Source organism: Coregonus clupeaformis, chromosome 28 (genome assembly GCF_020615455.1).
Source record: "Coregonus clupeaformis isolate EN_2021a chromosome 28, ASM2061545v1, whole genome shotgun sequence".
NCBI lineage: Eukaryota > Metazoa > Chordata > Actinopteri > Salmoniformes > Salmonidae > Coregonus > Coregonus clupeaformis.
Genome location: NC_059219.1, coordinates 31,385,948 through 31,398,864, shown reverse-complemented (window position 1 = coordinate 31,398,864; position 12,917 = coordinate 31,385,948). Strand labels below are relative to the sequence as shown.

The window sequence follows — 12,917 nt, the reverse complement described above, 5'->3', positions numbered from 1 at the left end:
CAACCAGCCGACAGCTGACACTCGTTTCCTCTGATTGGGAGTCACACCGGCAAACATAGAAAACAGACAACCTAGAACACCCAACAAAGAAACAGAAAACATAGAATGAACACACCCTGGCTCAACATAATGAGTCCCCGAGCCAGGGTGTGACAGTACCTCTAAAAGGCGCGGACTGCGACCGCGCCTAAAAGCAGCAAAAACAGGGGAGGGCTGGGTGGGCATTCCTCCTCGGCGGCGGCTCCGGCTCGGTCTTGCCCACCACCCTCCAACAAACCCCCATAGCGCCCCTGGTCCGGTCTGGCCCCGCTGGCTGGAGCTGGACTGGACGTAGCAGGAGCGGTAGGCTTCAGCTCCTTAGTGGAGCAGTTGAGCGGTACCTGAATTGGCACCGATGACTCAGGCACGGGTTGTGCCGGACTGACGACTTCGCTCCCCTGGCTTGGTGCGAGTAGCAGGAACGGGCTGGACCAGGCTGACGACTCGCACCCCTGGCTTGGTGCGAGTAGCAGGAACGTTCTGGACCAGGCTGACGACTCGCACCCCTGGCTTGGTGCGAGTGGCAGGAACAGGCTGGACCAGGCTGGCGACTCGCACCGTAGGTTTGGTGCGAGTGGCAGGAACAGGCCGAGCCGGGCTGGCGACTCGCACCCCTGGCTTGGTGCGAGTAGCAGGAACGGGCTGGACCAGGCTGACGACGCGCACCGTAGGTTTGGTGTGAGTGGCAGGAACAGGCCGGGCCGGGCTGGCGACGCGCACCGTAGGTTTGGTGCGAGTGGCAGGAACAGGCCGGGCCGGGCTGGCGACGCACACCGTAGGTTTGGTGCGTGGAGCAGGAACAGGCCGGGCTGGGCTGGCGACGCACCCCGTAGGCTTGGTGCGTGGAGCAGGGACAGGCCGGGCTGGGCTGGCGACGCACACCGTAGGCTTTGTGCGTGGAGCAGGAACAGGCCGGGCTGGGCTGGCGACGCACCCCGTAGGCTTGGTGCGTGGAGCAGGGACAGGCCGAACCGGGCTGTGGAGACGGATAGGAGCCCTGGAGTGAAGAGCGGCCACAACCCGTCCTGGCTGAATGCCTACCCTCACACACTCTGTGTGAGGCATCCGCACAGGACGTACAGGGCGGTGTATCCGTAACCTGGTGGCTTCCAGAATCCGCCCCTCTTTTGCCTCCGTCAGCCCCATCGTCCACGCCGTGTGCCCCCCCCTAATTTTTTTTTGGGGTTGCCTCTCGTCAGTCTCACTCCATGGCCGGCGATCCTCCCATGTCCAGTCTGCCTGCTCCTGGACACGCTGCTTGGTCCTTGTATGGTGGGTTTTTCTGTCACGATCGTCGTATGAGTGAGTAGACCAAGGCGCAGCGTGTGAAACAAACATGACTTTAATTAGTTAAAGTTATAAACAAAACACGACTCGTGAAGTCCACGGTGACAAAATACCGACACGGAACAAAAACCCACAACCACAAGGTGAAAACTGACAGTTTAAATATGGCTCCCAATCAGAGACAACCAGCGAACAGCTGACACTCGTTGCCTCTGATTGGGAGTCACTCAGGCAAACACAGAAATAGACAACCTAGAACACCCAACATAGAAACAGAACACATAAACGAACACACCCTGGCTCAACATACAGAGTCCCGGAGCCAGAGCGTGACACGGGGGCTCAACTTACTGTTGAAAAGTTGGACTCGTAGAATACACAAGGAGATTTCCAAATTTGGTTACAATTTGTTTAGCAATTTTTCACTCAATTGGCTCATGTCAGCTAACATTTTTGTGTAGAATTGCAGGAGATTAGCTGTAAAACTGCACCAAAAAAAAGAGTAGAATTGCTCAATTGCAACGTCTTTTCTCCGCCCCATGGCAAAATGTGTGGAATTGCAGCAAACTTCCTTTAAAACTGCAACATTTTCTTGACGCAGGGAGAGATGGGATAGTGGAGGTATTAGATATCCCACACTCCTCTTATCTAAGTCGGCTATCTCAGGGTGTGGTCTTAGTGTGACCTCACTTAGTCCTTTTGCGTGTGTGTGTGTGTGTGTGTGTTCCAGCGCCACTGTGCTGGTGTGTGTGTATATGTGCCTGTGTTGTCTGGTCAGAGCCAGTGGAAACTTCCTGTGTTGTGCTGCTGGCATAGATATTGCTCCCTTGCAACAGTTCACCCTCTCCCTCTCCTCTCCTCTCCTCTCCTCTCCTCTCCTCTCCTCTCCTCTCCTCTCCTCTCCTCTCCTCTCCTCTCCTCTCCTCTCCTCTCCTCTCCTCTCCTCTCCTCTCCTCTCCTCTCTCTCCCATCTTTTTGTCTCTGCCCTCTCATGGGATTTCACTGACCTGAAGCCTTGTCATCCTGTTTCTCTGTAAGAGGGTTTCAGGCAGCTCTCTGTCTGGTCTTGCTCCTCATAAATGGCATCATGGAAAACTCACACCGCCTGGTCTGCCCTCTGTGGAAAATAGGATTTTACCCCATAAAACAGTAACCTTGTCAGGGTTTATAGTGTGTGTGGCCACAGAGCAGTGTTCATGTCAGGTGGTTCCTGGTTCTATCATTCAGAGAGAGGGAAGAGAGGAGGGGGAGTTACAGGTGAGTTTAGTATGAGAAAGAGAGGTTAACTCTTCCTGCAGAATGTATTGTGTATTGTGTCTTGAGGGGAACGGCACCTCCGTACCTTCAGGCTCTGATCAGTCCCTACACCCAAACGAGGGCATTGCGTTCATCCACCTCTGGCCTGCTGGCCCCACTACCTCTGTGGAAGCCCAGTCAAAACTGTTCGCTGCTCTGGCACCCCAATGGTGGAACAAGCTCCCTCACGACGCCAGGACAGCGGAGTCACTCACCACCTTCCGGAGACACTTGAAACCCCACCTCTTTAAGGAATACCTGGGATAGGATAAAGTAATCCTTCTACCCCCCCCCCAAAAAATAAATAAATTGTAAAGTGGTTATCCCACTGGCTTTAGGGTGAATGCATCAATTTGTGAGTCGCTCTGGACTAGAGCGTCTGCTAAATGACGTAAATGTGCCCTTGAGCAAGGCACTTAACCCTAATTGCTCCTGTAAGTCGCTCTGGATAAGAGCGTCTGCTAAATGACTAAAATGTAAATGTAAAAAAATGATGATGGGAGCTGGTGCTGTAGTGCGGGTGTGTATGTTAGTGTGTTTTTGATTGGTGCCTGCGTGGCCTGTGAATGCCAGGCTGTGGGAGTGGAGAGCAGCAGTGGGGGTCAGAGACAGACTGCCCTCAGTCCTCTACACGGTGTGTGTGTGTGTGTGTGTGTGTGTGTGTTGACTGCAGTGATTCAAACATTGTGATTCTAGGAAGAGTAATGTGAAAGCTGTAGTGACTTTAGTCCTGGTTTATTCAATACTGTTTTAATCAATGACAATTTAAAATGATCAGATCCAAAGTTCAGCCATGTAAAGGGTTAACTGTTCCAGGAAGAGAACCACACAGCAGTATCTGGTGGGGAGGATCATTATTAACGTCACTTTGCTGAACTGAAACTAAAGTAGAGAGACATATAGTACAGTATATTGTGTACAGGACCAAACTCTCCAGCACCTCAAATCTCTATTAAATAGCTATACATTCAGACTATATGCTGACTCTCCTACCCTTTGACACCACAAACAGAAAGGACAGTATATTATCCACGAAAACATACAGGTGAGTAGAAAGATTGACATGGAAAGTTAAGTTGAAGATTTACTGTGTTTACCGTGTATATTTCCTGATTTATTTATCCAGATTCTACGGTATGCTACACTTTTTATCCTACAGTTATAGGACTTATCTATGTTATAACATAATGTATCAATATTCGGTAATATCATCACATAAGACAATGTTGACAACTCTAAAGCTGAATATATCAAGAGCTGACTGATTCAAAATGCTTTATGGTATCACCTCAGGTTTCTGTCTAGATATGGCCACTTCCAGCAGTCTCCTGTCTGAAGAGCAGTTCCTGTGCTCTATCTGTCTGGATGTGTTCACTGAGCCGGTCACTATTTCTTGTGGACATAACTTCTGCAAGGCCTGTATCAGTGGATACTGGGATACCAGTGACCTGTGCCAGTGTCCAATGTGTAAAAAAACATTTGATAAGAGACCAGATCTGTTTGTCAATACTTTCATTTCTGAGATGGCTGCTCAGTTCAGGCAGACAGTTGAAGTGAAAACTACCAGCAGCTCAGACCAATGCCCTGCCATAATTGTAGAAGTGTCCTGTGACATCTGCACTGGGACGAAGCTCAAGGCCCAGAAGTCCTGTCTGGTGTGTCAGACCTCTTACTGTGAGACTCACCTGGAGCCTCATCAGAGAGTTGCAGCCTTAAAGAGACACAAGCTGATCAACCCTGTGGAGAACCTGGAAGACAGAATGTGTAAGAAGCACGACAGACTCCTGGAGCTGTTCTGTAGGACTGACCAGACATGTCTTTGTGTCTTGTGCTTGAAAACAGACCACATGACTCATGACACTGTCCCTCTAGAGGAAGAGTATGGAGAGAGGAAGGCTCAGTTGGGGAAGACTAAGGCAGAAGTACAGCAGATGATCCAGAAGAGACTGAAGAAGGTTCTGGAGATCAAACACTCAGTAGAGCTCAGCAAGAGAGAGGCAGAGAGGGAGATATCAGACAGTGTGCAGGTCTTCACTGATCTGGTGCGCTCCATTGAGATAAGCCAGACTGAGCTCATTGAGGTGATTGAGGAGAAGCAGAGAGCAGCAGAGAGGCAGGCTGAAGGGCTCATTAAAGAGCTGGAGCAGGAAGTCACTGAGCTAAAGAGGAGAAGCACTGAGCTGGAGCAGCTCTCACACTCTGAGGACCACCTCCACCTCTTCCAGAGCTTTCCATCACTGGGCACCCCTCCATCCACCAAGGACTGGTCTGAGATCAGTGTTCACAGTGATCTGTGTATGGGGACTGTGAGGAGAGCTGTGTCTCAGCTGGACGAGACACTGAATAAAGAGATGGAGAAGCTGCCTGAAGTCAAACTGAAGAGGATTCAGCAGTATGCAGTGGATGTGACTCTGGACCCTGATACAGCACATCCCAATCTCATCCTTTCTGATGATGGGAAACAAGTGAGATATGGAGATACATGGACGAATCGTCCTAATACCCCAAAGAGGTCTGATAAAAGTGTAAATGTCTTAGGAAAGGAGGGCTTCTCTTCAGGGAGATTTTACTACGAGGTGATGTTCAAGGGGAAGACTAAGTGGACATTAGGAGTCGCTAGAGAGTCCATCAATAGGAAGGGGACTATCATACTGAACCCTAAGAATGGATACTGGACTGTCTGGCTGAAGAATGGAGAGTACAGGGCTCTCACTGACCCTAGTGTCTTACTCTCCCTGAGAGAGAAGCCCCAGAAGGTGGGAGTGTTTGTGGATTATGAGGAGGGTCAGGTCTCCTTTTATGATGTGGAGGCCAGGTCTCATATCTACTCTTACACTGGCTGCACTTTCACAGAGAAACTCTATCCATATTTCAATCCATGTCTTAGTGATGGTGGTAAAAACTCTGTCCCTCTGATCATCTCTCCTGTCAATCACACAGACTGAGTTTTAATCAGAAAATCTAACTGGCCAGTAAAATAAAAACATTTAGAATAGTCATAATCACAAAGAATATTTCAGACACACAAATATCACACCTCCAAGACATGCTAACCTCTCACCATTACAATAACAGGGGAGGTTAGCTTTTTTTTTTTGGGGGGGGGGGGTCGATATTTGTTTGTCTAACTTTCTCACTCATTATTCACAATTCATTCCGGATTATCCGTAATCATGGTGGCATCCACATGAATGTAGAAGTGTTTAAAACATTATATTCTTATTTAAGTGACTCCAATATGACACAATACATTATTTACCATTAATTTCTATTTGACACAAAATAATCTGAAACGCAACCAAAACAAACAGAAAATGCATTCAACAAATTTGTAGTCACAATCTTGATGTAGTTATTGTATGCTATGGATATGGGACCAAATATTTAACGTTTTACTACTTTAATACACATATAAGTGAATTTATCCCAATTATTTTGGACCCCTAAAATTGGGGGACTATCTATAGAAATGGTGAAACCGATATGTACACAAATACCCTCAAATAAAAGCTGAGAATCTATACTTTAACCTCATAGTAATTGTTTGATTTCAAATCCAAACTTTTTTAGTATAGAGCCAAAAGAAGAAGAAGTTCACTGTATATATAAATATTTTGCTCAGAAAACTTGGGGGTGCAAATAAAACCATTTGTGGGCCAAATTCAGCCAGTTCGGGGACCCTAATGTAGCGGATCTAGTTTCAGGCATTTCTTTTACGCCTGCTACGTTAGGTTAGTATGTGTGTCTGTGTGCACAAGTATGTCAGTCACACACTATTGGCCCCGCTCTGCTGGTCCATGGTTCTTGGCTGCGTCATGCATGAGGCCCCATGTTAATTTAAAAAGACGCTGGATCCCATTCTCTCCCTATGTTCCTGCCAGGAGCACCTCTGCATTCCACAGCGTGTGAGGAATTATTCCTTCCTGGGAATCCTGCAAATACATCTTAATCACCATGGAAACAGGCTAGTGGAGGGACAGATCCAGAGATGGGAATTCAGGAAGTTGCTCTGATTGGGTTGGAGTGGTGTCATTCAGAGGTTCTGTTGTCTTGCCTTAAATAGCTATTTTATTTCATCACAACTGTGTGTTGTGTGTGTCTGTTTTCTGTATGTAAGACTGTGTATTGGTGATAACAGTAGCACTGGTCTGAGCACCCAGACCTCTACTAGCCTATTAGTCTGTGTAGTGGACATTGTTTTAAGCCCAAATGGACTACAGAGACTGACACTAAATGCAGTGAGAGAAAGTGAGTGTGTCAGCCAGCCAAGCAGTTACCCTGCCAGCTGCGGTGCTTCTATTCTGGGGCATGGGCACAAAATGGCTGCCGTTACTCACAGGATGTAAATGACATCTGCCTTGAGACTGGAGGACCAGCGGGGTCCAATGGACCGGGGGGGATGCAGACTGCCGTCAGTGACACACACACACTGTTGAGATGCAGGTCTGTGGTTGTAGACAGTGGTGCGGGAGCAGTTTTTTGTAAATTACGTCATCATTTCCTCAAAGTTTGTACCGACAGATTTAGCCAATTGATTAGCCTGTCATTATAGAATATGCATAAAATGCCTCCAATTGCAACGTCTGTCTATGCCCACTCATATTTCCTCAAGAAAATGTTCCATTTTTAATACCCTCAAACATCAAATTAGGAATAGGCTACCCAAAGTCAAAATAGGCCACCACCATTGTCAATCGCGAATGATAATTCTTCACGTTTTACCTGTGAAACGTCCAAACTGCATGTCCATGCCAATCATTTGATTGATCTCAATCAGTTTCATGGGAGTATGCATTTAGATATTCTTGAATTACTGTTTCGTGAGTGAATTAGAACAGAAGGTGTTAACAAACTATTAGCCTTTCTTGCATTTTGTTTCAATTAAAGCATATATCCTGCCTAGTGGTGCACTCTGAGTTTTGGCGCATGACATTGTCTTTTTTGACTATTCAGCTTCAGCTAACCATCCTAAAATCTCATTAGAAATGAGGTGTTTTTGGTGTAACAGTAACGTTATAGGCTTATGCTATGATAGTATTGTGATTAGGTTTTGATCTAACTTTGACCACCATTGTGAGAAGTGATCATCTTATATTTATTATAATAATATATAATCATTATATAATAATAATAATAATAATAATAATAATAATAAGTGAAGAGTAGGACTATTAGGCTTAGGCAACAGATCTTGATGAGATGGCATTTTAAAGGAAATTTACACTCGAACTATCTTTTGGTATTTGTTTCATTAGTCCATTGTTGATATAGTCCCAAAATGTTTTGCTTGTCAGCAATCACATTTTCAAGATATGTAACTTTGAAAATGAAATCATCCCTGCAAAACGCAGCATCCTACTGTATGATGCAAAATGCATCATACATGAATGATTTCTGTATTTTGAAAGTTACATATCTTGACAACTTGATTGCTGACAAGCAAAACATGTTGGGACTATGTCAACAATGGACTAATGAAACAAATATCAAAAGATCTGGCAGTGATGTTAAAGAAGTTGAACCAACTTGTGGTGCTGGAGGATAGCTGGAGGATAGCTGAAGATAGCTGGAGGATAGCTGAAGGATAGCTGGAGGATAGCTGAAGGATAGCTCTGCCATTCGGCCAGTTCAGGAACAAACAACAATAACTTGCAGTAGGCCTTTAGCCTAATAGGCCTACGACTACTTGGTATGCTATCTGTAGGCTATACTGATTGTGAAGAGAGGTTTACACGCTGTATCATAAATACATTTTGATTTGATTATCTTGAACACACGGCTACAATATACCCTATTACAGAATAAAAGAAAACAGAGAGGTGAACTATCAATTCATATAATTTATTTGCATAGATTAAACATACTATCAAATCAATTGACTAGGTAGTGAACATAAATCATTACATTAGAATTGCAGGAAATTCATTTTAAAACAACCATAAAATCAAGATTTTGGTGTGGTGTATTCATGCATCTCAATAAACTACAACCTAAATGCTTTATTAGGGAAAGTGGATACCTAGTCAGTTGCACAACTGAATGCATTCAACCAAAATGTGTCTTCCCCATTTAACCCAACCCGTCTGAATCAGAGAGGTGCGGGAGGGCTGCCTTAATCGACGTCATCAGTGCCCAGGGAGCAGTTGTTGTTGGGGGTTAACTGCCGTGCTCAAGGGCAGAACGGCAGATTTCTCCTCTTTGCCGGCTCGGGATTCAAACCAGTGACCTTTTGGTAACTTGCCCAATGCGCTTAACCGCTAGGCCACCATTACCGCCAACTTGGCCCAATTCACATTTCCAATTTCCCACCCTGACATAGACCTACCTTATTATTATTGCATTTTTCTATTGGCCGAAGTTGTCAAGCCTCCGACGGGCCTCAGCGGTGCACACACATAGCCTATAGTTCTTCATCCTTCTCACCATCGACAGAGAGAAGACATGGAAGAAACCACCATTTACCTCATATTTATTTGGTTAGACATTCTATCGTTTTTCATGGAATATTAGTCGTAATTAAATATAATGTATTTAGAATTGATCAGAATACATTTTACAGAAATAGTTTTACCTGTTGTGTGTATTGTCCAATTGAAAAGAGTGAGGGAGCGTAGCTCCTCCGCAGTCCGCAGCACTACATCCTGGTTGTAGAGCAGTGTGGAGAGCCGGAGAGCAACCCACTCTCACTCTCTCTCACTCTCTCACACACACACACACACACACACACACACACACACACACACACACACACACACACACAGAGCACATTCTAACATTGGGAAATGTACAGCTTGCATCATGCTGACGTGTTTATCCCTGAACAAAGTAGTTGTTTCTAAATGCAATTTAGGAGAAGAGCATGAGAAAATTGAAAATGGAATTCAGACAAAGCCTTTGACAGCTGTGCAGTTCCTCGGCTGGGTCGGAAAATAAATAGTTTTCTATTTTCTGCTCTTTTCACCCTTGGCAATGTCGCAAAACCAGATTGTTTTATTATTGTGTGAGATTAAACGTAATAGTCTCAAGGGGCTTCTTAGCTGTGGATTAGGAGATAATAGGTGAAAGAGCGTGCACACAAACACACACACACACACACACACACACACACACACACACACACACACACACACACACACACACACACACACACACACACACACACACGCTGACTGAATGAGGTGTAGTAGGATGCTAGTTATTGATTTGATGTAATTCATGTATTGACCCATACAGTAGGCCTACACTTCCATCCAGACACGTGACTGATCCAGGGCCTGGTCAATAACATGGTCCTGTATGTTATGTAACAAACTTCTCTATCTCGTAATGGACTAGGGCCTGTAAGGGCCAGGGTTGGCTGTGTGTTTGTGTGTCCGTGCACCCATCCATCCGTGTGTGTGTTAAATCGTTGCTTAATAATGCACTAGAGGAAGGGGAACGCTGGGTTTTGGTTTGGTGTAGTCCCGTGTAGCTCAGTTGGTAGAACATGGCGCTTGCAATGCCAGGGTTGTGGGTTCGATTCCCACGGGGGACCAGTATGAAAATGTATACATTCACTAACTGTAAGTCGCTCTGGATAAGAATGTCTGCTAAATGACTAAAATGTGTAGGGCTATCATTACGACAGGGTACTATATATGTTCTCCTGTATGTTTTCTGTAGGCTAATGTAAAGTGTATCTTTGTTTTCGTGTTGTATACTGTAGCTGATTGAAATGGAGGGTATTGTAAGATGTGTACATACATACAGTAGGCTATATGTAGGCCTCAGGGAGAAGTTTGTTGAATGTAATTGTTGTGACATTAGTAATTGAAGTACATTGAGCTTGTTTAGGTATGGGGCCCACATGGAAACACACACGCACACATGGAAGAGGGAGAACAATTGCAAAGTTGGAGCCATTTCAGTGTTTCATTAGATGTATGGGGGTATTATAGGTTTAGGAGCAGGATTTACAGCTGGATGTTTCTGTCCATTTCAGACTGGAATGCAGACGAGGATTTCCCGCCCACACTTATGACTATCTGTCCTCCCCTCCCCTCTACCTGTCTGTCATTCTCCCCCTGTCCTCCCCTCCCCTCTACCCGTCTGTCATTCTCCCCCTGTCCTCCCCTCCCCTCTACCTGTCTGTCATTCTCCCCCTGTCCTCCCCTCCCCTCTACCTGTCTGTCATTCTCCCCCTGTCCTCCCCTCCCCTCTACTTGTCTGTCATTCTCCCCCTGTCCTCCCCTCCCCTCTACTTGTCTGTCATTCTCCCCCTGTCCTCCCCTCCCCTCTACCTGTCTGTCATTCTCCCCCTGTCCTCCCCTCCCCTCTACTTGTCTGTCATTCTCCCCCTGTCCTCCCCTCCCCTCTACCTGTCTGTTCTTCTCCCTCTGTCCTCCCCTCCCCTCTACCTGTCTGTCATTCTCCCCCTGTCCTCCAATCCCCTCTACCTGTCTGTCATTCTCCCCCTGTCCTCCCCTCCCCTCTACCTGTCTGTCCTTCTCCTTCTGTCCTTCTGTCTCCTGTCATTACTGTAGTACAGGTTTATTACAGTATTCCAGTCCAGAGAGGAGGATGCTGGTCCTTCTGCCCTCTGGCTCTCCTCTCCCTGCTGCCTCCTCAGGAGAGTCTGCTCAGCAGGGTTAATGATGCACATCTAATAGCTTCCTTTACACTTTCTTTATTACTTTATTTTACCACTCTCTGTCCCTGTCTCTCTTTCTCCTAGTCTCTCTGTCTCCCTCCCTCCATCCATCTCAAGCTCAAGCTATCTCTTCCACTCTATTGCACATATCCTACATTTGCTCTAAAACAGAGTGAATCAAGTTGTACTGTATTCATGTATGCTGCCAGCCTTTATTCTCTCCTCCCTCTGCTCCCTCTGCTGCCTCTGCTCCCTCTCCTCCCTCTCCTCCCTCTCCTCCCTCTGCTCCCTCTCCTCCCTCTCCTCCCTCTGTTCCCGCTCCTCCCTCTCCTCCCGCTCCTCCCTCTCCTCCCTCTGCTCCCTCTCCTCCCTCTCCTCCCTCTGTTCCCTCTCCTCCCTCTGTTCCCACTCCTCCCTCTCCTCCCGCTCCTCCCTCTGCTCCCTCTGCTCCCTCTCCTCCCTCTCTCCTCCCTCTGCTCCCTCTCTCCTCCCTCTCTCCTCCCTCTCCTCCCTCTGCCCTCCCTCTCCTCCCTCTCCTCCCTCTGCCCTCCCTCTCCTCCCTCTCCTCCCTCTGCTCCCTCTCTCCTCCATCTGCTCCCTCTCTCCTCCCTCTGCTCCCTCTCCTCCCTCTGCTCCCTCTCCTCCCTCTGCTCCCTCTCCTCCCTCTCTCCTCCCTCTGCTCCCTCTCTCCTCCCTCTCTCCTCCCTCTCCTCCCTCTGCCCTCCCTCTGCTCCCTCTCTCCTCCCTCTGCTCCCTCTCCTTCCTCTGCTCCCTCTCCTCCCTCTGCTTCCTCTCCTCCCTCTCCTCCCTCTCTCCTCCCTCTCCTCCCTCTGCTCCCTCTCTCCTCCCTCTGCCCTCCCTCTCCTCCCTCTCCTCCCTCTGCTCCCTCTCTCCTCCCTCTCCTCCCTCTCCTCCCTCTGCTCCACCCGCTCCTCCCTCTCCTCCCTCTGCTCCCTCTTCTCCCTCTGCTCCCTCTCCTCCCTCTGCTCCCTCTCCTCCCTCTCCTCCCTCTGCTCCCTCTCCTCCCTCTGTTCCCTCTCCTCCCTCTGCTCCCTCTGCTCCCTCTGCTCCCTCTGCTCCCTCTGCTCCCTCTCTCCTCCCTCTCCTCCCTCTGCTCCTCCCGCTCCTCCCTCTGCTCCCTCTGCTCCCTCTCCCCCCTCTGCTCCCCCCGCTCCTCCCGCTCCTCCCGCTCCTCCCTCTGCTCCCTCTTCTCCCTCTGCTCCCTCTCCTCCCTCTGCTACCTCTCCTCCCTCTCCTCCCTCTCCTCCCTCTGCTCCCCCCGCTCCTCCCGCTCCTCCCTCTGCTCCCTCTTCTCCCTCTGTTCCCTCTCCTCCCTCTGCTCCCTCTCCTCCCTCTGCTCCCTCTCCTCCCTCTGTTCCCTCTCCTCCCTCTCCCCCCTCTGCTCCCTCTCCTCCCTCTCTCCTCCCTCTGCTCACTCTCCTCCCTCTGCTCCCTCTCCTCCCTCTCCTCCCTCTGTTCCCTATGTTCCCTCTGTTCCCTCTCCTCCCTCTCCTCCCTCTGTTCCCTCTCCTCCCTCTGTTCCCTCTCCTCCCTCTGCTCCCTCTGTTCCCTCTCCTCCCTCTCCTCCCTCTGTTCCCTCTCCTCCCTCTGCTCCCTCTGTTCCCTCTGTTCCCTCTGCTCCCTCTGCTCCCTCTTCTCCCTCTGC

At 48.2% G+C, this 12,917-nt stretch overlaps 2 protein-coding genes across 4 annotated transcripts in view; both read left to right on the top strand.

Moving 5' to 3' along the window:
- LOC121543562 (carbohydrate sulfotransferase 11) overlaps positions 1-12,917 on the top strand; it is a 93,266-nt gene that overhangs the window by 71,827 nt on the left and 8,522 nt on the right. The window lies entirely within an intron of this gene.
- On the top strand, positions 3,485-5,667 carry LOC123482155 (E3 ubiquitin-protein ligase TRIM39-like). Its single transcript, XM_045208873.1, has 2 exons — positions 3,485-3,667; positions 3,928-5,667. Exon 2 carries the CDS (start codon positions 3,930-3,932, stop codon positions 5,565-5,567), a length of 1,638 nt encoding a protein of 545 aa, XP_045064808.1. The 5' UTR covers positions 3,485-3,667; positions 3,928-3,929; the 3' UTR covers positions 5,568-5,667.

Excerpts from the sequence above, each read along its gene's own strand:
- LOC123482155 (XM_045208873.1), top strand. The coding sequence starts at position 3,930 with ATGGCCACTTCCAGCAGTCTCCTGTCTGAAGAGCAGTTCCTGTGCTCT.